Source organism: Vicugna pacos, chromosome 12 (genome assembly GCF_048564905.1).
Source record: "Vicugna pacos chromosome 12, VicPac4, whole genome shotgun sequence".
NCBI lineage: Eukaryota > Metazoa > Chordata > Mammalia > Artiodactyla > Camelidae > Vicugna > Vicugna pacos.
Genome location: NC_132998.1, coordinates 238,205 through 264,974, shown reverse-complemented (window position 1 = coordinate 264,974; position 26,770 = coordinate 238,205). Strand labels below are relative to the sequence as shown.

The 26,770-nt window shown below is 47.1% G+C and overlaps 1 protein-coding gene and 1 long non-coding RNA gene across 2 annotated transcripts; both read left to right on the top strand.

Annotated features, from left to right (window-relative positions):
- The first annotated feature begins 5,872 nt into the window (after positions 1–5,872).
- Positions 5,873–6,821, top strand: LOC140700372 (olfactory receptor 10P1-like). Its single transcript, XM_072973882.1, has one exon. The coding sequence runs from the start codon at positions 5,877–5,879 to the stop codon at positions 6,813–6,815; it is 939 nt and encodes a 312-aa protein (XP_072829983.1). The 5' UTR covers positions 5,873–5,876; the 3' UTR covers positions 6,816–6,821.
- A 7,766-nt stretch (positions 6,822–14,587) lies between these two features.
- LOC140700337 (uncharacterized) lies at positions 14,588–16,516 on the top strand. Its single transcript, XR_012078755.1, has 2 exons — positions 14,588–14,641; positions 16,198–16,516. It is a non-coding gene; the product is annotated as an uncharacterized lncRNA (long non-coding RNA).
- Positions 16,517–26,770: the final 10,254 nt, after the last annotated feature.

Below are 26,770 nucleotides of genomic sequence, written 5' to 3'. Positions count from 1 at the left end.
TCAATTAGAAAATGAGCCACCACACTACACACAAGGTAACACCAGCCCACACCTGAAGGATTTTGAAGTCTGCAGTGAGCTGAAACTATCGAGAGCAACAACTGAAACTCAACTCAGCAACTAAACAACTAACTAAACATCTGAAACTAAATTCCTGACTCAGCGGACTTGTGCTATCGACCACCAGCCTTACACAACAAAATGCATGGCCATTTCTGTGTACAAATACTATTTACCTCAGTCTCTACGGTTTGTCTACATATGACATTAAACCTGCATTCAGAAATTACGAGACACGTAAAAAAGCCAGAAGAAACAACCCATTAATAAAACATAAAGTTTTAGACCAGACTCAGAAATGACACATGTATCAGAATTATCCTACAGGGACTATAAAATAATTATGAGGCCAATGTTAAAATATCTAATGAACAAGGCAGATAACATAAAGAATCAGCTGGGGAACTTTAACAGAACATTTTTTAAAGTAAAATAGAATGGTAGAACTAGAAAACACAGCAACAGAAATAAAGAATTTCTGTAGTGAGCTCATACACCTACTGGACAGAGTCCAGGAAAGAATCAATGAAATTGAAGAAAGGTCAACAGAAATTATCCAAATTAAGAGCAAAGAGGAAAACGTGTGAGAAAAAAGCAGACTATTTTAGAGCAATGAGACAGTATCAAACATTCAAAAATATGTGCAGTCACATGCTAGGCCACAAAACAAGTGAGGGTTACAGATCAGGAGATAACTGCCATTGAAAAGATAGTCTGTTGCTCACAGTTCCCAAGAGGAGGGGGCATGCCACACCACACGGAGCCACATGAAGAAATACCACAGTCAGTCAGGAGGCAGAGGGAGCTAGGGGATGATGTGGGCAGGAGACTTTTTTGTGCTTTTCATGGGAAGGACTGGGTGAGGCAGGGTAGGCAGGTTTAGGATTAGCTAATCTGAATAATTTCAGTGGGCTCTGGGTTTAGGGGCTGTCTCTGGTTGTCTGGTACCTGGCTTTGGGATGATTAGGGCAGGAGGATACTGGCCCAGACTATCAGAACTCGGTAAAGGTGGTGGCTCTGGGTATGGACTCTGGATTGCTTCGTCTGCATATAGAAGGCATGCTTGCAGGTAAGTCATTTGTTACCTCTAGGAATTAGCTGACTCTGGGAGGGTCAGTCTACCCAGGGTTAGTAAGATTCTACATGTCAAAACATCAGAATAAAAAGACACGCTTAAACACAGGGACCAAATCACTAGGGTTCTATAGATCAAGTGAAGGAGTCTGCAGTTTATTCTACCTACAATGAGAATCTATTGAGCTATTGGAGGGTTTAAAGAAGACTGACATCATCTGACTTACACTTCGAGAAAAATCACATGAGCTAGATGGAGACAAGATATGGAACAAGAATGACTCTGATGAAGGACAATTTGCTGGACTGGGAATTTAGCAATAAAGGTGAGAGGTGGTTGCCTGGGATTCAATTGTTGATGCAGAACTAACAGGACTTGCTGAGAAACTGCATATGGAATATTTAGAAAATAAATGAATTTAAATGGACAGCCAGATTTTTGATCTGAGCAACTGGGTGGTAACAGGGCCCTTACTGCTGATGAGGACGTTTGGGAGAAGAACAAGAGAGCTGTTTGAGACAAAGTAAGTATGAGATACCTCTAAGACATCCAAGGGGCGATACTTAACTCTATATATGAGAGGCCAGGGCCAAAGATGTATATTTGGGAGTCACAGAAGTTAAAAAGGAAAGTGTTTCAAGGATGAGAGGGGATCAAATATTTCAAATGCTGCTGAGAGACTGAGTAAGATAAAGACTGAAAATTATCCATTGGACTTGGTAACATGAGGGCTGTTGGTGACCTTGATAAGAAAGAGTCAGTGTTGATGTAGGGACAACTGGAGAAAATGGGAGGTAAAAAGTAGAGACAGCACGTGTCAACCAGAAGATACCAGGAGCTGAGGGGAAGGCCCAGGCTATCCCAGGTAGCACCTCTGTCCTACTCCCAAATTCCACCACCCTCCCCAGACTAAAGCCATTCAGAAGGCTAACTCTCTGTAAAGAACCCCACTAAGCACATCTGCAGGAGCATGAGATACCTGGAGATTGATGGGAACCCTGAAACCCCCGCCATGAGCCCATGCGTAACCAGACAGGCAGTGTCTTCCCTGGAAACACTTTTCATCAAAAGCAAACCAGGCATGGAAATCAATGTGAATTAACCACATCTCACTGTCATTAACTTCTAGAATTTTCCAGAAGCCTCTACACTTAAAAGGGAGCCAAGATTTCACACAGAGAAATGAATTACCCATGGTGAGATTCTAGACATAAGGGAGGAGGACTCTCAAATCTCCTGCCATTTGTGACCAAGGAGACCCTACAATGAGTGAGGCAGCAAACGTTGGCAGGAGAGGGAGAAAGGTAAAAGGAAAGGGAGAAGGACACAGGTCGGCCAGGAAAAAATGAGCACAAGGAAAGGGAAGGGGACACAGCAGTCACGGGGGACCCCAACAGAGTCACCAGCCCATGACACACCTCAGCACAGAGATACTCAGGGAACCCCCAAGAGTCAGGGCCTCCTAGGCCCCCAGAGGGTGAGTTACAGCAGCAGCTGGAGAATAACTGTGGGCACCACCGGGGCTGAGTCTCCCAGAGGAGGAGGGAATCGGCAGAGCCCGAACCTGCGCCCTTCAGGCCCCACCCTGGCTGGGTGGCCATTTCCATCGGCCCCAGGTAAGCGGCCCACACAGTGCTGGGCAGCCTTGGGCCGTCCAGGGACAGGAGTGGAAAAGGAACAGTGGGTATATCAGGGCCCACTTAGGGCCTACAACCTCTCTCTCTGGGCTGGAAGCCAATAACGGCACCTGGTCATGGGAGAAGAGTCCAGGGAAGGGTTCCCAAATCCCTACGACTGCATTTGCAAAGATGTGATTCAGATGCCACCAGCCTGGCTGGACAGGGAGAAGGGATGAGGAGGAGACGGGGAGCCTTGGACAATTTCTCCCAGATAAAACTGCACACAATACAGCAAGTGTATATATGTTCAGACCATGCAAACCTGGGTATGACATGAGCGAGCGGCCGTGCTGTGGGATCAGCCGTCCTGTGTGATAAGTGTGGCGATGATGTGATATGCAGGTGTGAAGTGGGTCTAGTAGGGTGGGGTGTGTGTGGTGACGTGGTCGGGGTGAGGCAGTGGATAGTGAGTGCCGGTCTGCGGGATGACAAGTGGTATGTACATCAGCTAGGCATTCATAGCCTCCATCCTGCCTATGGTCAGTGTCTGATGAAAACTTAGGACAGTCTTTTCAGGTTCCTGTTAATGGTCCTCATCTCAGAGCCCACAGATAGAGCTGGCTGTTTCCCCCTTTGCTGTTCCATATAGTCCCCAACACACACACACACACACACACACACACTCCCCCATGCACAGCTCCCGTTAATACTTCAGAGAAAACCACGAAATTTGAAAGAACGATGATGAGTTGTCTGGCTGTGCTCCCCAAGATCTCCCTGACTTAATAAAGGCTGTCCTCCCCCCATTTCCCACATCCCCCAGCAGGCTCCAGAACCCCAGCTCCCTCGCCCACAAGATGACGAATCTCCCCCTCAAGGGCCGCTTCCTATTCCTGCGCCCCTTAGGAGCCTCAGCCCCTGCATTCAGGGCTCTCCGAGCGACCAGCAGCACAGCTAGCCAGCCACAACTTCGTCCGCTCACCCTCTGCCCACCTGGCCATTTATCCACAAGTTACCTGTTGTTCCATTGATATACCCATTAACTGACCAGTTTATCCATCTCCCTGTCTCATTAAGACTTATTGAAAGCATACTTGGAGATGGAGGAGGGTCTGCATTAAAAAGGGTCATGGGAAGGGAGAAATGGGGAGTTGCTGTTTAACTGGCATAGAGTTGTACTCATTTTTCAATAGGGAAAAAGTTCTGGAGATGTGTTACACAACAAGGTGAAGGTGCTAACACCACCAAACTACATGTGAAGAAATGGCTAGGATGATCAATTTCACCACGTGTATTTTTTACCACAACAAAAAATAAATTTTATTTTAAAGAGAGCCTCAGCCCCTCTCTATGACCCAGAAGGGCTCCCTGTCTCTCTGCGAGACTGAAAAGGATACCTGGGGCCTCAGGGCCAGTGTCTCTCTGAACATCGTCCCAACTCTGCCAGGATGCGTCGGAGGTAAAGGGAAGCTGAAGAGGGAAACTAACGGAGGCAGAGTGGAAACAGGGGTGATGGGAGCTGAGGAACAGAGAAGGGAAGAGTCGACGACCCAGGAGAAACTTCTCTGTCCACCCTCACAGGCGGCATCTTGGGCAGAACGCACCTAGGGGACAGAGGAGAAAGGCTCTCACAGTGCGGCAAAGATGAGGTGGCCGAGGAGGCCCAGGGCAGGCTGAAGAGGAGCCGCAGCTTTACTCGGGGAAGGAGAGGCGGCTGGGTTGCCACTAGCGTCCACTTGCAAGAAAGCCAAAAACACACAGCACGTGGCAAGACCCATTAAAAAGTCCATGCCCTTAGCCACTTATTCCCTGGGGCAGAACTTCCAGGAGTGGGATAAGTTAACAGAAGCAAAATGAGGCATTTACAAAGACACTGTTTGCACCATTATCTAAAATAGCAAAGAAAGAAAAAAGAAAGAAAGAAGAATCCAAGTTGCCCTGCAGGATCTTACAGTGGAGACTCTGCACCCAGGCACAAGTAATGTCTCGTGAGAGCATGCAGGAAGATGCTTTCTTTAAATACTGGGAGGGCTGTCTGGTGCAAAAGGGCTTAGACATTCTATAAAAGACTAAGAATTTAGCCAAGATCTATATAACGAAGACTCTTCCTACAGGCAGAGGAGGCCAAAGCTAAAGGGGGCTACCTCAGTAGATGGTGAGTTCCTGTCCCTGCAGATGTTCAAACAGACACGACAGCAACCTTCTAAGATGTTGCAGATAAGACTGGAGCATTGTCATGCTGAACTGTATGATCTTTAAGGTCACTTTTAATCCTGAATTGTCCTGAGTAGTTATTTCTAACCATGAGGAGCAGAGAAGCTGCGATGGGGTAGGTAGACCTTGAGTTGAGCTTGAAGGAGGAGTGGGATTTTAAGAGAATGCATAGTAACATGCCCTGTCGGGGGCAGTCTCTAGGGAATGCATGGAGACCTGGGAGAACAGAGTGCGGACAGCTGGTACAGCTGATCACAGGGCCCAGATAAGAGGAGAGCAAAGGACAACGTGCAACATGGCCAGTCTCTGCCCAACTCCGCTCACAGGGCAGGTGACAGAACCTGATAACCTACTAAAAGAGTCTGTAGAATCCCAAAGTGTGATACAACTGGGCAGTATTATCACACACAGTCACAACATAGCATGGCATTAGAAATCCACAGCCCACCGCAGTGATCACTAGAGATAGGCTTGGGACAGTCCCTGGCTCAGTCCACAGCAGAGGTTTCTGGGTAGTTTCTTCCAGGCTGGGGTTTCTGTCCCAGGAGTACAAAGGGGGTGGGACATGGCAGCTGCTCCATCCCTGCTCTGGAGAAAGATCCTAAGTACACACGGGAGTCGGGCCCTGCACACAGGACCCAGAGCACAGGGAACAGTGGGAAATTCATGGAACTTGGAGTCAAGAAACCTAGATTCAAGTCATGCCTGCCACACCCTGCCTATTACCTCCAGCAAATTATTTAACCCCTCAGAGACCCATGGTCTCATCCATAAAGTGGGGGACCCTAACTGTCTCCGTTGATTCTAGAGGGACTATATGAAAAGTGCTTTACTAAGTTACAGAAATGCTGATTGTTCCTCTATAAACTTCTCTTTATTGGCTGTGCCACAGGTCCTAGCCTGAAGTGATGGCTAATGCGAATCAGACTCTGCCTGAATTCCTCCTTCTGGGATTCTCTGACCTCAAGGCCCTGCAGGGCCCCCTTTTCTGGGTGGTGCTTCTGGTCTACCTGGTCACCTTGCTGGGCAACTTCCTGATCATCCTTCTCACACAGGTCAGCCCCGCCCTGTGCTCACCCATGTACTTCTTCCTGCGCCACCTATCCATGGTGGAGGTCCTCTACATCACCGACATTGTGCCCAGGACCCTGGCTGACCTGGCCTCCCCGCACCCCCGGGCCATCTCCTTCTGGGGCTGTGCAGCCCAGATGTACAACTTCATCGTCCTGGGCATCTCAGAGTGCTGCCTGCTCACAGCCATGGCCTATGACCGCTACGTCGCCATCTGCCGGCCCCTGCACTACTCCACCCTCATGAGCCAGCAGGCCTGCGTGGCCATGGTGGGCATCTCCTGGCTCATGGGCATCATCACGGCCACCACGCACTCATCCCTCATCTTCACCCTGCCTTTCCCCAGCCGCCCAATCATCCCACACTTCCTCTGCGACATCCTGCCAGTACTGAGGTTGGCCAGTGCTGGGAAGCACAGGAGTGAGATCTCTGTGATGACAGCCACCGTGGTCTTCATCATGGTCCCCTTCTCTCTGATTGTCACCTCTTATGCCCGCATCCTGGGTGCCATCCTGGCAATGGCCTCCACCCAGAGCCGCCGCAAGCTCTTCTCCACCTGTTCCTCCCACCTGCTCGTGGTCTCCCTCTTCTTTGGAACGGCCAGCATCACTTACATCCGGCCCCGGGAAGGCTCCTCTGTCACCACAGACCGCATCCTCAGCCTCTTCTACACAATCACCACACCCATGCTCAACCTCATCATCTACACCCTTCGGAACAAGGAGGTGACAAGGGCCCTGCGGCACGTGGTGAAGAGGCAGGTCCCCTCACCCTGAAGGGACTCAGGGGTTGTCTGCTGACTCACTGCCTGCTCCTCCTCTCAGCCTTCAGGTGCTGGACTTAAACCCTAGCCTAACAGAAACCATGCAGCACCTCAAAGAGATGAGGCCTCCTTGCAGAAAGTGTTGGAGTTAAAACAGAGATAAATGTGTATCTTATCTCCTCTCCCACACTCCAGCCTCACTATCAGAGCATGAGTTATTAGACCAGGGGAGAATGGAAGGGAATACTGCCTAGGGGGAAGAGTATTTAACATCTTCTGGATAATTCCGGATCCCTGAGCAAGCTGATTGCCATGGTATACCAGCAGTCAGAGGTCCATGTCAGTCATGAAGGCAGATGTCTATGAACTTGACATCCAACTCAGTGACCCCCCCCAAGAACCCCTGGCGGAGTTTACCTGGCCCTTTGATCTAGTTTTCTCCAAGAAACACACTGCAGTCTTAGGCCCTGATGCCTTTTAGAAGAGAGGGAACTGCTACCTCCTTGAGACATTCCACATGAATATTCTTCCCTGCCTTTCCCCATCCTTGATTTCTGACCTCATCCTTAACTGGTGATAACATGTCCAACTGGACAAGAGCATCTCCCTGGCTTCCCTGTCCTTCTCCAACATGCATCATCAGCCGGATCCCGTGCATTCTTAGACTAGACTGAGGTCGTCCTGGATAGGAACCAGAGAGTGGACACTTAACAGTCACTGTGGCCACCCAGCATTTGACCCTCCTTCTATGTTAAGAGAATTTTCCACTTTACAAGTCCGCTGGGGAGAAAAAATCACCTCCCTCTGTGAGCTGAGAACATTTCCAAACCCCACGTATGGGAGCTGGTACCACCAACTGGATGCACCGCTGCCTGACCTTGAGTAGCCCGGGCCCACAAGAGGCAGAGAGCAGCGCTCTCGCTCTCGCTCTCGCTCTCGCTCTCTCCCTGTCTCTCTGGCAATAGCAAAGAAGGCTGCAGCAGCAGCAAGTTTCTGGCATACAAGTGGCATCTGGTCCCTAGTGGCAGCACCAGTGGTTTCCTCCACTGACCAGTTCATGTTTGGGAGTTACTCCTGGAAGCTTAGCCTCTGACATGGTCCTCAACCCTCCCAACACTATATTTTGCTAATAAATTACTTCTCAGTTTCCAGACAGCTTGCTTCTGTTGCCGTCAAGAATTCTGACTGATACCATCAGCTGAGCGGCTGGAGGCAGCAGAGGGAAAACCTTAACCCTGGTTTCCTAGGAATGAAACGTCTAGCCCCCGCTTAGAGAAAACAGCTCAAAGGAACTTGGGTCAGAGAACATCCTCAGACAGACACAGAGTCAAGGAACCAAGAGCTATACAGCTCTCCTAATCTTCAGAACAAAACTGAGAAGGTCCTTCCCTCATGGGGCTCCTAATCTAATGGGGGTGGCCATGGAGAGAATAGAGTGAAAACAAGCAAACCAGCAGAAACATGTAATGAGTAACTACAAAATGTGCAATCATGCAGTAGAAGGTTAATGGTCGATTACAGTTCGCAGGTGTTTCTGGAGGGCTTCCTGGAAGAAGTGACTCAGTGCAGTACTTCCAACCTTCCTCCCATCATGGCACACATAGGAAGTGCTGAGATTTGAGTGACACACCAGGGTAAACAGAAGGGGATTTGAAGGCATCTAGACAGGAATTCATGGAAAAAATTCATTGCACTTCTTATAATACAATCATAAGAGAAAAAAAGTATACAGTACTGTGGAAGTTTTTAAATACTGGTTTTACATAAAAGTTACAAATAAAAATTTAAATTTTTATAAGAAACTTGAGCTTGCTTCTGCAAACATAATTTTTATATTATACTAGGTTTTGTGTTTAAAAATTGACACAGTAAACACTTCCTGATCAAGATTTTTTAAGTATTGATTTCTTAAAATAACTATGGTCATTGTTAATGAAAATTACTCACAGAAATGGGTGATAAAAAATGTAAAACCTTTTACAAAGTCATTCGAAATTTTGCAATAGTTGAAACTATACATAAATACATATTTGCATTTACTAGATCTTCCTTTTCTTTCATGGGCAAAGGTAGTGTTGAAAATTCTTGTTAATAATGAAAAAGAATTTCATATCCAATCATACTTTTTCACGTCAAGTGCCTCGGTGCAGCACTGCTGGAGCGCTAACATGCAGAACGCGGGGCCGGCTTAGACACCGCCACAGGGCACGTGAGCAGGCAGCAGACAAGATTCAGGTCCACTACGGAGAGCTGAACTCTCAGGACGCCCCTCGGACTCCCCACCCTCCGACCCCCGCAGGCCACACGCTGGGCTGTGCACTGTGCTCCTCAGGCACGTGGAAGCCCACCTCCTCCACAGCTCCACAGGCCCCTCGCCCACAGAGGGTAAGGGGACAGCGGGGAGCTGGCCCCAGGAGAAGACGTGAAGGCTTCAGAACACTTCATGGGCTGCCTCCTCCTACCGAGGCCAAGCAGTGGCTACGGCTCGTTTTTCTCAGCGACCTCAGGAAACTCAGTTTATTGCCAAACCCCACTCCTTTTGGGCTTCCCCATGAGGGTCCCAGGCAAGGCTGTTTATGACCAGATGCAGTGGGCCTGGGAGCTCCATCCTTTCCAAGAGTCCACACGTGCAGAAACCAAGGCCTGAGAGGATCACTCCAATCCGTGTGGTCCCCCAGCGTGCCACGATGCACCCACTGGAATGCTCAAGTTCAATAACTCACTCAGAAAATACTACGTCAGGCTGTGTGCCAGGGATCTGGGGCAAAGGGGAATAAAACACAACCAAACGGGACAGACAGACCAACTAACAGTCGACTGCAGTCTCACAATTTTATATGAGACTTCTGCCAAACACAGCAGCAAGACAGGACGGTGAGGAGCACAAGGGAAAGGTCCTAATCCAGCCTGAGAGGATGGAGCAGGCTTCATGGAGGAGGAGATATCTTAGCTGAAGTCTGGATAATGGGGAGGAGTTATCCAGGGAAAGAAGTAAGAAAGGGAATAGAATGTGCAACGGTGCATCAGTGACAAGGAGCATGGCACACACTCCAGGAACCACAGGGTGATTATTACAGTTACGAGTGTGTGTGTGTGTGTGTGTGTGTGTGTGTGTGTGTGTGTGTGTGTGTGTGTGTGTGTGTGTGTGTGTGTGTGTGTGTGTGTGGTGGGCAACGGGGAACTGACAAGAGAGGAGGAAAATGTAAGCACTGCCCAAATCTGCTGGGGTCTGAAGAGGCCCAGTGAACCTCACAGCTCGCCCTTTCGGGTTCTCTGCCAACGAGGAGAATACACTGGAGTTAGGGAGAGAGCACAAGGTCAGCTTTATTACCAGGCAGGCTGAGCTGGGGGAGACGGCTTGAACCCAAGGTCAAAATGAGCTTCCTACTCCCCACATTTACCACCACCCCCAGTTACAGGCAGGGGTTCTGTACAAACTGCTGGTCACCCCAGCGGGCCGGCCCCCAGCTCACCACCTGAAGGAGAAGAGTGTGTGCAGCCTAAGGCAGGCCAGCCCGAGACAAAAGCCAAAGAGGGCTTTCTACAGCATCACCAGGCTGTTCACTCCGCCTCCCCTGAAGAAGTGAGTGAGGGGCTAGAGAGAAAGGCAGGAAGTGTTTCCAGCCCTGTTCCCTTCTGGGATTGGGATAAAAAAAATCCTTTCATCTCATGGAAAACCTAAGGAGCCAGGTAACAGCTGTGCTCCCACCTCCACCCCGTACAGATCACGAAGGATGTGGGGGTCAGTTGAGAATCTGGGGACTCATCCTGAGTGACAAGACCAGATGTGAGGTTTTTTAAAAATCTTTCTAGTGGTGTGAAAAGTAGGTAACAGTGGAAACAGGAAAAAGAGACGCGGAGATCATTAACCAGTTTATCAGCGATGGTGCCCAGTTGCCAACAACAGATTCCAATCTGCTCATCTCAAGCAGAGGGGAATTATTTGAAGGTTGAACAGTACACGGAATCTCCAAGGTGGGGACAGAGAGCCAAGGTCCTCAGTGGTGCAGCAAAGATGACACTCAACAGCCCACGACCCACACCACTAACACGAGGAGCTCGGTTCATATGCCACTGCCCAGTGCACACTGATGGCACTCGGGACAAGACGACCACAGTGGGCCAGTAGGAATTCGAGGCAAAAAGTAACTGATTAGGGCCTGAACAGGAAGCACAGAAGGGCATCTGAGCTAGAATGAACAGCAATAGCAACAGCTAAGATTGTTTGAGAGCATAATACGTACAATACAAACCCCTTGACTTGATTATCTTATTTAACTCCCATAAAAACCCTTTGTGGTAGATGCAGGGATGGATCCCAGACATGTGGGGCCTAAAGCTTATATCCTTTGAGGCGGCCCTATTTAATAAAATAAGACAGAAATACAAATATAAAATTAAGTACAATGTTCATTTAAAGGAAAAAATGTATTACTAAAATTAGAAAATTTCTCAAATTGGCAAATGCCTCGAATGATACAATCCAGGAAAATAATATATTTTTGTTTTCCCTGCTCACCGCTGTAATTCGTTTTTTTCTTATGTTTTTTGCTGTGCACTCTTTGATTGCCTTCCTATTCATAGGACAATGATTTTGTTATACAGTTTCTGCAAAGAGATTAGAGGGATGATTTGTCCTACCCCTTGCATGGTTGATTGAAATGTATTGTTTTAATTGGTAGTTTAGGGGAAAAGTTTTTAACTACACAACTCATTTTGGCAATTTTATGTTAGATTTTAGGATTGTTGTCAAATTTGATCAAACCTGTATCAAATTTCTTTCATATATTAGCTGTAAATTTTCACAGTGTTTCAAGTTTTCCTGTACAATGAATTATCTTAAGTAGTCTCTGAACTGACCTCACTCATTAGCCATTTTGCCCTCCAGGCTCTCACTGCAGTAGCATATTAAATTTTATGTTTCCTACTTTGATGTCAGTATTTATGTCTAATCAGCAAGAAATCTAAATCTTTTCCCAATGTGTTCATTTGATTCACTCTCTTCATTAATTGGATGGTGTTCAAGTGACCTATTGCTGCATAACAAACCACCCCAATCTAGTGGCATAAAACAATGATCAGTTTGTTGTGCTCTTAATTTCTGTAGGTCAGGAATTTAGAGCACAAGGATTCTCGTCTCTGCAGCACAATGTCTCTGTCATCAGCTGGAAAGACTCACTAGGTAGAAGTGACTTGAACGGCTGGGCAGAATCATCTAACAGTTTCTTCATTCCCATGTCGGGTGCCTGTAATGACTGGGTTTACTGACCAGAACACCTACACATGATCGCTCCATTTGGCTTGGCCTTCTCACAGCCTAGCAGCTGGATTCCAAGAGGGAGTGTCCCCAAAGAAGACATCCAGAGCAAACATTCCCAGAGCCAAGACAGAGGCTGCAAGGCTTCTTCCCACCTAACCCTGGAAGCCACACAGCATCATTCCCAACACATCCTGTTGGTTACAGGTGGGTCACTAAGACAATCCCAGATTTAAGAGTAGGGGGTTAGACCCCATCTCTTGATAAGGGAGGGTGACAAGGTCACGTTGCAAACGTGCATGTGGGACGGGAGATACTGCTGCTGCCATCTTTGGAAAACACTATGTCAGAGGCAGATTATCAACTAATCCACGAGAGCCTATACTTCATGCAGAATCTCTCTCTTCCTCTTAACAAATTTCAGTTTTTAATACAATTTGAAATTTCCATTATAATTCGTTCCTGAATGTAAGAATAACTTCATCACTCATTGTTATTGCTTTTGTTTCATATTTCATTATTTTCATCTCTTAGTTCTTTTAAAAATAAATTTGAAGATGACCAAAGCAGTTACCTTCATGTACATCCAAATCCATAAAAGTTGTTTTGGGTTTGGTTTTGTTTTTGAGCAGAGACAGGTTTCTTCAGGGTCAGGCAAGGAGAACAGGTGGCTCAGCTGAGAACACCAGCACTCTAAAGGTGGTTTTAATTTCTCACTTTTTAACTGAAACACTCAAAACATCTTTTGAAATTTCAGTTAAAATGAAGTATTTAAGTTTAATCAAATACCCCATTCCCATTTCTTTAAAACGAGTAAAATTAATGGTTTGTTTATAAGTGTATATGTTCCTGTATCATCAAGGATATTTCTGACAGGAGAGAACTTGTTTTTTACTTAGAGGATGAAAATCAAATCCTGCTGACAACTTTACACATGTGATGGTCGGAAAGGTCTTTTGCCAGAAATTAACTTCTCAATCCCTAGATCTCCAGCCTAGTCTCTCCTCCACTTTCCACATATTTTCAGTGCCCGGCACCATCAGACACATTTTTGCTGTATTAAACATCCGGTGCTAAACTTTGTGTCATAATGCTGATGATACGGCATCGTGGGTAGAAGGTGTGTTCCTGGAAGTCATTCCTGCATCAGGACAGCTGGCAATGACTTAACTATGCGCAAAAGTAATTGTGAACCACACAAACCCAGATGCTACCATCCCATCAAACTTAAACTTAATCTATCACCAACTCAACTTAGACTTAGATCCAAAAGTATCTAAACCGGTGGTTGGTGTGAGTGTGCATTTTCACGTTTGCATTTGCTGATGAGAATTTTTGACATACGTTTAACTTACAATTTAGGATGTGATTGTGTGCTTAATGCCATAGGACTGGATAATGCACTGGTGTTAATTTTCCAGACTCACCTAGTGAAACCAGTGTCTGTATGTGAATTCTTTTTTTCAGGGTCTCTCCGTTACAGTTTACTTAGAGGATATTGGAAAGAAATTCATCCCTGGGAAAGTTAGGTGTATCTTGAAGTTGGTGCTTGTTTTAGCCGTCCTCACTTGACATTAATTAAGCGATGTTTCATTTTGAAGGCAGCATGTTTTGCCTTTCCATTCCACCGCCAGTAACAGTGTTCTAGTTTTCTTAATGCCTTACGCTCTTTCCCACCTGCTCCTTTTACTCAGGCTGCCCTTCCCCAAAGCCCCTCCACATCCCCGCTCTGCACTGGATCACTCTTTTGCGAAACAGTGCGGTCTTCCCAGCATTCCCTGAGCTGTCCACGTGCAGCGGACTCTCCTGTCCTTTGCGGCGTTACTGTACCCGTTCACCTCAGTTGTAGAGCTGTAGAAACTCTGTGCTGATTTGTTTTCATGGATGCTGTGCCTCTGGCAGAACAGAGAGGAGAATCTGCCTTTCATTTGTCCTGCCAGCTTCTGCCAGGATAGGGCTTATGATCTGATGGCTACGGTAAATAACTGTTGTCCTCCTGACTGACTGACCAAGTGTACGAACATGATGGTTTCTGAAGATCGGCTCTTGTTCTGTCTTGTTTTGTGTTCCTAGGAGAGGGCAAGTGAGCCCGAAGCCACAAAAGCAGAATCCAAAAAAACCCCGAGAAAGAAAAAAAGAAACAAAAAACGACAACGCGTTTCTGGGACTGTAGACGCTGCTCCGCAGGAACTAACGGATCATAACACGCTGACCTCTGTCGGTGGAGCGCACGCAGCTGACACACTGGGTAAGTTAGTGAACGTGGATGGCATTTCTTTTTCTCTGTGCCTAGAAACTAGTGTGCTCCGGGGGGAAAGGTATACACACAGCTCAGCAGTAGACAGAATGCATGCTTAGCATGCAGGAGTTCCTGGGATCAGTATCCAGTTCCTCCAAGAAACGAGTGTGATACGGGGAAGGAAGGAAGGAAGGGGCAAAGGTTTTGTTTTGCTTCAGCAGTGTCTTTGCAGGAAAGCCTAACCCTCCATCCTTTTCTGTGGTTTTTATCCGACATGGGACCTGGTGCAGCTCCGGTGTGGCCCGGCAACGCCAGCCCACCTGCGGCGGCCCCGGAGGCCCAGGTAAGTGGGGTGGTCGTACTCTGTTGGACGTCGTCCTGGGAAAGGTGATCTTCCTGTTTTCCCGGCAGCCGTTCCTTGCCTCGTTGTGGACTGGGTGTTTGTGACGGATCTGGCGCGGCGTGTCGCTGCCTTTTCAGACTCAAACGCTTGCCTAGGAGATTGTGGGCTGCTTGTCCCGGGTGCCCGTCACCTTGGGTGGTGCCTGCAGAAGCCATGAGGGAGTGCTTAGAAGCCGGGGCCCACAGACTCTGACTGTGGGTTTCTCGAAACAGTGTGAGGAGGGTGAGCCCTCGCTCCACACTGACTTCTCGTGGCTCGGCTGACTCCTTCCTGACCTCCTGCACCTGGGGTTGCTCCTGGGTCACTGCGACGGGCTTCTGTGTCGTCATTCTTTTGACTGGTTCCCCGGCTCAGGCCAGGTGATTCTCCAGTTCAGAATGTCCATTCAGATCCCGGTGACTGAAAAGGGGCAAAGCCCGCCCTCCAGCTTTGTACCGTGTGCTGTGTGCAACTCTGAGTCTTCCTGGGTGTGGTAGGTGTCACAGCCCGTCACTTGTCTTTTCTCGGGAGGTAAGTGTGTCTTGGCCGCTGCCTCCAGTGGTACTCTGGGCAGAAAAGCCTGACTCTTAGAGATGGTGCATTTATAGTAGGGAATAGAGGCTGGAAGGGAGAGAGCCCGCAGTGAAAATGCCTACTTCTCTGCAGGACCAATTCGCACCACAGTCCTGGCATCATGTTCTCTATCCCACACTGGGTCGGTTCTGCCCTGTAAGCTGTCAGAGCTGCTCCTCTGTCTCATCACACACCGTGGGATTTTCCATGAGCTAAAATCCCGTTGGTGTTATTTGCAGGATTGAGACTTCCCCCTTCACTTTACCAAAGGACAAACGTAGTGTGCTTTTCCTAGCGAACTTAAAATCCAGACATCCCTGAGAATAAGGATGATTGTAGCAGAGCCTGACTCCCTTCTGAGGACAGCCTTGCCCCCTCAGAATCACTTTGCCAGCTCCCCCACAGGACTGTGGGACGCCCAGCTCCTCAGAACTCATTGCGCCCAGGGGCAGCTCCTGCATGGCGCAGGAGGGCCCTTTGTGAGCAGGAAGTAGAGAGGGTCTGGCAGGGTCCTGCAGGCAGAGCAACTACCCAGGTGCAGCTCTGATTCTATGTGCGGAAAACCAGGCCTTTACTTCCTTTCTTTCTCTGTGTTTCTGGTTCATGCAGACCATGCTTCTGTGGAGCTGGGGAAGGTGTCAGGGTGGGTTGTCCTGCACAGAGAGGCTTCCTGTTTGGGAGGCCCTACTTTATCAATTTGCTGGAACCTCTGCACGTCGTCTCAGGCGCAGGACTCTCGCCTTCCTCCACTTACAGACACCGGTGGTATCGTGTGGCAACAGTGTTTTATCCCCAAGGTCGAGTGTGTGGCCCTGTGCTGCTGTCTGGGCACCCGGTGGAGGGGAGGGTGCCCGGTGCTGACAGCTGCTGCATTGCATTTCAGGTTCTGTAGGTGTTTTTCCTTTTGTCTGTCATCCAACACAGCTCTCTCTTCTGTTCTGCAGGTCCCAGTGAATTCCAGACGTCCCGGTACTTGTCCAGGACCACCTGGTGTGCCTTGCCCCCCTGGGACACCCAGCACCAATTCTCAGATGGTATTCATCACCGCCACCCCCACCCCCCCTTGTGGCCTCTGAGGTCTCAGTCACCGGCACAAGTTACAGAGCACAGTCTCATTTGACACCTGAAGAGGCCTCTCAGCTGTGGCAATGATGTGTAAGAGAAGATTTCAGAGGTGCATTACGGCCCGAATGTTTTGCTGCTCCATCCTGCCGCCGCCTCTGTTCCCTCCTATTGTCACCCCTAATGAATCTGTCACCGTTCTCTCTGTGTCAGTGCCTGCTTCCTGGAGGACCAGTGGTCACACCCTCTTGAGGGCATGCAGTGATTCACGGGCACACAACTCACAAACCAGCAGGAACTAGGATGACAGGGCAGACGCAAGGTTACCCCTTCAGGGCAGCAGTGACCACAGGGGCCCCGGGGCTCCTCCTGGGTGGTGGGTACAGCCTGTGTCTAGATCTAGTGATGGCTGTGCTGCTTCAGTCTGTAAACACTCACTGGGCATGTGGGGCCTGTCAGTCACAGGGGTGTCCGGTCGTGAGCTAGATGACCAGAATGAAGTGGCCGTGTCTCATGGTGAGGAACGGATGAGGTGCAGGGGGGGCCATGGGCGTCCAGCGAGAGGCCCTGCACTGACCAGGCCCGTGCCCCCGCCCCGCGTCAGCTGCCCAGCAGCCCCCGGCTCCAGGCAGACCCTGAGGGGGGCTGAGGGCGGCAGTGCTCTCGGTGAGCCCCGTGAGCGCCCTTCATTCTCCCACAGCCTCCTGACTCTGAGGTGGGCGGGGCAGGGTCAGAGGGTGGGGCGCCACCACTGCCAGGGAGAAGGTGTTGGGTATAAAAAGAGTCCACTCCACTCTGCGCCAGCTGTCCCTGGAGCCCGCGGGGCCCTCCCTCCTTCCAGGCGGGGGAGGCAGCCAGCCCTACAGCAGCTCTGGGGTCCAGGCTGGGCCACAAACAGGTCAAGGTGAGATTGCTGTGCTGCCCGGGAAGGCGGGGGGAACAGCGGTGCAGCAGTAAATGCCAGCAGGAGCAGCTCCGTAACCGGGCTCCTCCACTGTGAGCAGGGCTGGGGCTGGAACTTCGCTGTGAGGGTGGGAGGGCTGGGAGAGATGTGGCCCTGTGGCCCTGTGGCCCTGGACAGGGCTAGACCTGAGCTCAGGGCCCAACGGCCTAGGGGAGAGTCAGAGAAAGACACAAGCAAGAAGAGACAGTGTGTGAGTGAGAGAAAGGTGGGGGTCAAGTCCTAGAGAGGGACAGGAGGTGACAAGAGAGGACACCAGGTAGGGGGAAGCAGAGACAAGAGGCAGGAAGGACAGAGGGAGCCACCCCAGGGTGCGTGGTGGGGGACGATGGGCCAGGGTGGCTGGGAAGGGAAGTTGGCCCATCCTTCACCAAGCCCTGCAGCTGCCACTCTCAGGGCCGCAGGGACCGGCAGCCCGCCCAGCTCGACAGGCACCATCGGCCCTCAGGATGGGGCTGAGAGCCAGGCCCAGGGCCCTCCGGCCACTTCCCAGGTAAGGAGGACCAGGAGGGCTCTCCCCAGCATCACAGCGGCACCATCTCTAGCTTCACAGAGACCCTGTGAGCAGGCACCGTCCCGTCCCTGTTCCACAGAAGGGAAACTAAGGCTCGGCCAGCCAGCCGACTTGGCCCTGTCTGCAGGGTTATTCACTTTCCTGATGCTTCTTTCCCAGGCAGGCCTGTACCCCTGTCCTAAGAAGGGAGCCTGTGACAAGCCCGAAGGCCTGGGTCCCACCCAACTGCCCTCCTGTGCTGGGTGACCTGGGCAGGTCTCTTCCCCTCCTTGGGCCTCGACTGTAGGACCAGCGGCACAATCCTTAACACATATGCACCTTACAACAGAGCATTAAACTACATGCAGCAAAAATTGACACAACTACAAGAAGAAATAGGAAAATCCATTATCATAATTAAAATTTTCAATATATCTCTATCAGAAATAGACAGATCCAGTAGGCAGAAAACCAGGAAGGACGTAACTGAACTCAACAACACCATCAATCAACTGGTATCATTGACACTTACAGTCTACTTCATCCAACAGCAGGATAAACATTCTTCTCAAGCTCCCATGCAGCATTCACCAAGACAGGCCCCATTCTGAGCCGTAAAACATACCTTAACAAATTTTAAAGAAAAGAAATCATACAATGTCTACTCTCAGTCCACAACAGAATTCAACAAGAAATTAACAGAGAAACAATGGGAAAACCCCCAAATATTCAGATGAAACAACACACTTCTAAATAATACATGAGTCAAAGAAGAGATCTCAAGCACTATATAACTGGAAGAAAGGGAAGGAGGGAGGGAGGGAGGAAGGAAGGAATCCCAATAGAAATTTTAAAATATTTTGAAGTAAATGAAAATCAAAACACAATTTATCAAAACCTGTGGTATATAGAAAAATCAGTGCTTAAAGGAAAATTTATACACCACTGAATGCATGTTATGAAAGAAGAAATGTCTAAAATCAATAATCTACATTTCCACCCTAGTACACTAAAAAAAAAGAAAAAAAAAAGAAAAAAAAGAAAATTAAATCCAAAGTGAGCAGAATAAGGAAATAATACATTAAAGAGAAATTAATGAAATTGAAAACAAAAACAACAACAAAAAAGAGAAAATAAACAGGGAAGAAATCTGGTTCTTTCAGAGCAATATAGAACATAAGCTTCTAGCCATGCTAACAAAGGAAAAAGGAGAGAGGACACAAATAATTAGTGTCAGAAATGAAAGATGGTGACACCACTACAGATCCCATGGACGTTTTTAAAAGGATTATAATAAAATGAATACTATGAATAATTCTATGCCCACAAATTTGATAAGCTGTATGAAATAGACCAATTCCTTGAAAGATACAAACTGCCCAAACTCATATAAGAAACAGATAATCTGAATAGGTCTATGTCTATTAAAGAAACTGAATAAATAATTTACCTTCCCAAATAGAAAGGACCAGGCCCAGATGGGTTCAGCAGCAATTTCTACCAAAAATTTTAGGAAGAAGTAACAGTTGACCCTTGAACAATGCAGGAGTTAATCTGTGTATAACTTTTAGTCAGCCCTCTGGATCCACAGTTTCTATGCATTCATGGATTCAGCCAACCAAGGACCACATAGTAGTGTACTATTTACCACTGAAAAATATCTGCATGTAAGTGGACCTGTGCAGTTCAAATCCGTGTTGTTCAAGGGTCAACTCTATTCCAAATTTCTACAATCTCCTTCAGAGGACAGAAGCAGAGAGAATACTTTTTAACTCATTCAATGAGGTCAACAACACCATAATAACAAAACCAGAAAAAGACATTACAAGAAAACTACAAACCAGTATCTGTCATGAACAGATGCAAAGATCCTTAACAAGATATTAGCAAATCAAATCCAACAGTGTATAAAAAGAATTATACAACACAACTAAGTGGGATTTATCCCAGATATGAAAGGTTGCTCAGCACTCAAAAATCAATTAAAATCATCCATCACATCAGCAGGCTGAAAAAAAAAATCACATGATCATATCAATAGATGCAGGAAAAGCATCTGACAAGATTCAATACCCATTCATGACATATGCTCTCAATAAAGTAGGAATAAAGGGGGAACTTCCTCAACTTGATAAAGAATATCTATTAAACACCTACAACTAACATAATTAAAGGTGAGAAACTTGAGGTTTTTGCACTATAATCAGGTAAAAGCCACGCCCTTTCAAAGTCATACTAGAAGCCCTTATTAATGCAATAAGGCAGGAAAAGGAAATAAAAAGTAATACAGATAGGGAAGGAAGACTGTTGCTGTTCACAGATATGATTGTTTACTACGTAGAAAAACCCAAATAATGAATAAAAAATTCCTGGAACTAATAAGCAATTATACCAGGCTGCAGGATACAGGGTTAATATATTAAAAAATCAACTGCTTTTGTATACACCAACAAGAAGAGGTGGAATTTGAAATTTAAAATGCTACATTAAAACCTCAAAAAATGAAACACTTAGATATAAATCTAATAAAATATGTACAACATCCACACAAGGAAAACTACAAAATTCATGAACAAAAGCAAAAAAGAACTAAGAAGAGATAGTCTACGTTCACGGATAGGATGACTCAAAATGTTTAAGGTTCCCAATTTGATCTATAAATTCAATGTATAAATACAACATCAAAGGCATAATTCATGAAAGAAATAATGGATAGCTGGGCTTCATTAAAGCTAAAAATTATGCACTGCAAAAGGCAATGTCAAGAGAATGAGAAGACAAACCATGGACTGAGAAAGTATCTGCAAAAGACACATCTGATAAAAAGAATGTAATCTAAAATATACAAAGAATTCTTAAAACTCAACAATAAGAAAATAATTTGATTAAAAACTGAGCCAAAGACCTTAACAGACACTTCACAAAAACATATACAGATGGCAAATAAGCATATGAAAAGATGCTCCACATCACATTTCATCATGGGAATGGAAATTAAAACAACAAATTAAAATAACACTACACACTCATTTGAATAGCCAAAATCTGGAACACTGACCACACCCAATGCTGGCAAGAATGTAGAGCAACAGAAACTCTCATTCACTGTCAGTGGGAAGGCAAAATGGTACAGCCACTTTAGAAGACATTTTGGTGGATTCTTAAAAATCTAAACAGACTCTTACCATTCAATCCAGCCATCATGCTCCTTGGTAGTTACCGAAAGGAGCTGAAAACAGGTCCACTCAAAAGTCTGCACAGCAGCTTTTATTCATAATCAACAACACCTGGAGGAAACCAAGGTGTCCTTCAGTAGGTAAATGGATAAACCAATTGTGATATGTCTATGCAGTGGAAAAATTTTCAGCAATAAGAAGAAAGAGCTCTCAAGGCATGAAAAGACATGGAGAAAACTAAATGCATATTACTAAGTGAAAGAAGCCAATCTGAAAAAGCTGCATACTATATAATAGTAGCTATGTGACACTCCGCCAAAGGTAAAAGCATGAAGACAGTAAAAAGATCAGCGGTTGTGAGGGTGAGGGGATGAACAGGCTGAGCACAGATGACTGTTAACTTTTAGGGCAATGAAAATACGATGTATGATACGACAATGGCAGATACATGCCGTTTTACATTTGCCCAAGCCCACAAAACGCACATCAAGAGTGAACCCTTGGGTAGGGTTACTCACTTGTAAGCGTGTAGGTTAATCCACTGTAACAAACACACCACTCTGACGGAGGATGCTCATAATGAGGGAGGCTACTCACGAGTGGAGGCAGGGGATATACGGGAAATTTCTATACCTTTCTCTCAATTTTGCTGTGAATCTAAAACTTCTCTAAAAAAGTTAATTAAAAAAATCTACATAGCAAATTTTCCTCATTTATAATAACTCCCCATTTAATGAAAATGAGTGCTCTGACATAGAATTATATCAGAACTCAGGCTCTAATCAACAGGGCTTCATTTTCCCTCACAGTGAAGTGTCCTTTCAGCAATCAAAACCCAAAACCTCCATTCTGCCCAGCACCCCAGGCCCCCTGGCTTCCTTGAAGGCTTCTCTTCTAAAGTCGTGTCACTTCTTCCTCTCAAACAGGACCAGGATCGGTGTCATCAGCATGCAAACTGAGGACATAGCTCCATCTTGAGAAAGTCTCATTAACCCTAATATACTCCAGCTATCATCACATTTCTGTGAACTAATACGGAGTGATTTCTAGGATATACTGTTAACTGAAAAAAGTAAAGGACAAAAGAGTATGTACAGGATGCTACTTGTACAAGAATGGAAATATGTAAACAAGCATATCCTTAATTTTGCAGAAAGAAACATGATGGATAAACCAGAAATTAACAAGGTTCATTAACAACCCTCAAGGGTGGAAACTGGAAGGGATTAGAGGAGGAAGGGGCAGTGACACTTCCGGGGACAGCTTTGACTTGAAATTATGTTGACACTTCACATACTCAAAGTGAAATAAATGAGTGAGGAAACCTAATTTTACTTCGTATGAATAAAACATAATTAACCAAAGGAGAAATAATGTAAGTAACTTTTCAACACGGTATTTTTGCTCTCTACCCTCAGTCTAAAGACGTAAGTACTCTCAACATTAAACTCTGGCTAGAAAGTGTATTTATCACAGTGGTATGCGTCAGTAATTTTGAAACTATTTTCTCCATTACTATAGGATTGAGCAAATGAGTAAATATACTGCAAATAAGACATCTACTGAATGGGAGAGAGTGAAAGTGAATCCTGTGGTGATGAACTGGAAATAGAGTTATTTGCACGAACTCATGGTTTTCAACAATAAATACAGACCGTGACATAAATATGTGTATATACATATATACATAATCTAACTTTTTTACCTCTCTATTTCTTAGCTCTGTCCAGTAAAAGGGCCTAGAAGCAGAGGCACCCCAGGAACAATGAGCATACTGAGCACTCAGATGTCGGTTCCTAAACACCATTCCCTGAGGGAACTGCAGACCTCTGCCTCTGACTGTGGGGAGTAAGCGGTAGTGGAGCACGAGCCCTTCTTCATCCAACATATATAACATATCTTTCAGAAGCTGATCAACAAGTAGTGACAGGTTGATCTGGGAGCCCACTGAGTGTTCCAGCTTTCTTTCCTAGGCACTTCCTAGGCTGGGGTGTGAGGCAGGGGGCTCTAAATAGATCAGCACAGTGGTCTTCCTGATGCAGAGACATGAGAGCTCAGGGAGGCTAGGTGGCTGGAATTTGCAGGACAGGGAACCAGAAGAGGAGAGAGCCTCTCTGAGAAAGGGTTCCAATAACCTACATGGGGTTCACTTAAGCTTTAAGCTGAGCCAACTGCCATTTCATAGGCAATTATCAAAGAAAGAACAACAGGGAGCTCTGGCCTGAACAACTCCTGGTGTTCACATCATGACCAGCAGGAAACAAGAGAATACACAGAAGACCCAGGCATTTAGTGAAGGCATCACAAACTTTTAAAACAAGCCTCAAAAGGGTTAAACAGATCCTCCAGGACAGTAACTGCCTGCTAGAACAAAACAACACTTTAAGAAAGACACCCAGTAAGGGCTCTCCTATCTGTAGAAAAGCAAAACCAATTTACAGATATTTCATATAATCCAAGAGGAGAACATTCCCAGAGGTTCACAGTTAAGAGAGAACAAGTACGTAATATTACAAATATTTTAAATGAGTAAATTACATTGTTATTTAATGTATTAACCATGTTGGCTTTACTTTTATTTTCAGAAATGTGAATACACTGACTACCTCCGTATCTCTCAAATCGTATTCTGACCCCAAAGGCCTAAGTTACTCACATGGAAATTCTAATCAGGAGATTTCCAGGAACCTTAATTCTCAAGATCCTCCTAATTGGTAGTGGCCTTCAAATCTAGCATTCACCCAAATGATGCTCTCACTGAACAAAATATTTGTACAACGGTGAGTTGCAGAGTTGTCTGCAGAATCATTCATCAATCACACAAGGAAAAAGGGCACTCCGCAAGGTGGTGGACACGAACTGTTCATAAATAGTTTGCTTCCTTCATTCAACACGAAAGACACACTCACACGAAGGTTTAGATGTAATGGAGCCTACACTTCCACAAATCTCTGTCAGCACAAAATATGACAGGTAGCTGGTTCTAATAAAAAACAACACCCTCCTCCCCATTCCACCAGCGCTTCTGAGGGATCTGGAGCCAGACAAGGGAGCCTGCATTTGGTCCTGCAAGAACTCCATCGGGGCTGCATACACACTGAGCACTAAAGCAGTTAACTGGGAAGTCCACAGTCACTGTGCTAAAACGTCTGGGTGCCTTTACGCTAGTAACGGAGGTCACACGCGGTACAAGGGGAAAAAGTCAAATTAGGCCCAACTCCAAATGACCCCTGAAGAAATCGAGACAGGAATGCCGACTTATCCTTCCTGAAACGCGAACAGTACCACACCAACATCCACTTAAAAACTTCAAGATTGAAACATTCCACACCAACACTGGTGCCGCTCATGCTGCTTAGAAAGCCTGCGCAGGAGAGCAGCCCTGGCACCACGGAAGCAAAGCCGGCCGCGGAAAACGCAGGCGAGGGGGCAAACAAGATGATTTCGGGGCTGTGCACACACGCCGCTGCCGACCGCTTTCCAGACCACGGCCGCCGCCGCGAGCACCTGAAGGACTTCGCGGCTTCACAGTCCGACGTCAAGGGAAGGCCGCGAGGGGAGCACCCGGGGGTGGGGGCCCCGTTACCGTCCTGGGGGTCCCTGAAGGCCCGGGTCCCGGCCTCCACCCCCTACACGGGCCCCTTCCCGGCTCCCCGCGCCCAGTGAGGGCCGGCCCGGGAAGCGCAGCGAGCAACGCCCCAGCGCGAACCGCCCGGCCCAGGCCCAAGAACCCGGCGCGCGGACGGCGGGGCAGCCCTGCGGGGGTCGGGGCCGCGCTCTGGGTTTGGGTCGCGGGTCGTGGGGCAGGCGCCGCAGCTGCGTATGCTGAGGCCGGGCGAGGGGCCGCGCGGACACTCACCGCATCACGTCGGGGGAGCCCTCGCCGTTTTAGCAGGTTGCTGGAGCGCCGCCCACGTCGAATACCTGCCGCGGACCATCTCGGGGCCGCGCCGCCGCCGCCGCCGCCGCGGCCGCGGCGCTGGACACGAAGCTCCGCGGCAGCCGCTCGGCCCACACCGCGCCTCCCGGAGGGACTGCGCTGCCGCCGCTGCAGCCGCCGCCGCTGGCCGGAGGGAGCAAGGCCAGAGCCGCTCGGGAGAAACGCAGAACCTCCAGCTGCTCGGACAGGACGCCCCCTGCCTGCCTGACAAACTGACCTTCTGGTGGACGGAGGGAGGGGCGGGGCGGAGGAGGACGCCGGGGCGGGGCCGGGAAGCGTGCGCGCGGATTGGCTTTCGTGACCTCGGGGGCGGGTCTGGTGGCCCCACAGATTTGTAGCCTTTTTGTCTATTAGGATTAATTCTGGTGTGAACATTTGTATACAAGTTTCTTTTTTAAACCAAAAATGATCATTGTAATTTTACTTGAACTTCGTAGAAGAAGAAAACTAAAACAAAACTGGAGGAATCACCATATTTCAAATAAATGTATCTTTGTCATGGGAAATATTGTTGCGTAAAAGATCTCTATAAGGTACAAAGAGTTAATGATAAACAAACAAATAAATAAATAAAATTATGAAATGCATTAACAGGTTGTGAAATAAATTCAAGACATTTTGTGTTTTCTAAACACTGTGCTTCAAATTTAGACATTATCTATTGATTTCATTTTGAAAGTTTGACATTAACAGATTCTCTTCTACCACTGTTATTTCCAACTCAGATTTTGAATAGTTATATATATTTTAAAAACACTGTTCATGTTTACAATATTTCATGTCTAGTTGGGAACTATAATTCCTATGATTTCTAAAACTTTGTTTCAAATTTAGAACACATTCACAGTTTAAAGTTAAAATAACAAAATACTGTACATTGAGAAGTTTCACTTCCACCCTCGTGACATCTTAATTCCCCCTGCCATTATTAGATAACTTAGTTTCTTAAATGATATTTCCAATGTTTCAGATACAAAAATGAAAATATACTTTATTTTCCACTTTTCTCACAATTATGCATTAGATCATGTGATTCTGCTGTGAACATTTGTATACAAGTTTTTGTGGGGAAATATGTTTTCATTTCTCATAGTTATGTACCTGAGATTGCCATGGCTGGGTTTTGATTCTTGAAGTAGCTAGAGGGCGAGGTTTACTTGTTCAAGATTGCCTCCCTGCAGGAGGAACGCTGGCCTTCCTCAAGACTTCATGGGCACTGACCACAGCCGAGGCTCACAGCTGTCAAAGCTGGTAAGTGCTGCCCATTGACTCAGCCATGGATCTGCTGAGCATTACAGCTGTGATCACAGCTTGTGCCAGCCCTGACCAGCAGGAGAGAGGCTAGTGCTTCCCTCATCTGGAGTGCTCATCCCATGGAGAAAGCTGGACCTGGGGCCTGCATGTCACAGTGTTGGTTCTAGTCCCTGCCCACACTGGGCCTGGCCTTCTCTGATCGTACCGTATAAAGCATCTGCCTCCTTCTCCAATTCTCAGGACAGTGGTTTGCCCTGTGACCTCAGTTCTCTGATGGGTCTAGAAAGAGTTGTTTCTTTTCAGTCTGCTCATTTTTTCTTGTTTTGAGGATGGGAGGGATGAATTCCAAGTTCCTCACACTCTAGACCAGAAACTGGAAGCCTATGATTTCTGTTAGTTTCTTCTTACCTCCGTAGCTTGTCTGTGTTTGACTTTGGCAATGAGCACTAGCAGCCCATGCCAGCACACCGTTTGGGAGGGCAGGGAGCCCCTGAACACAGATCTTTCAAGTCCCTCTCCCTGCCAGTGACTTCAGTGACAGGCCAGGCCCCACTCCCAGGCTAACTGGCTCCTTCTGTCCCCTGCTTAGCCCTTTCCCTCCACCCCTACCTTAGTCTCTCTGTTCAGTAGT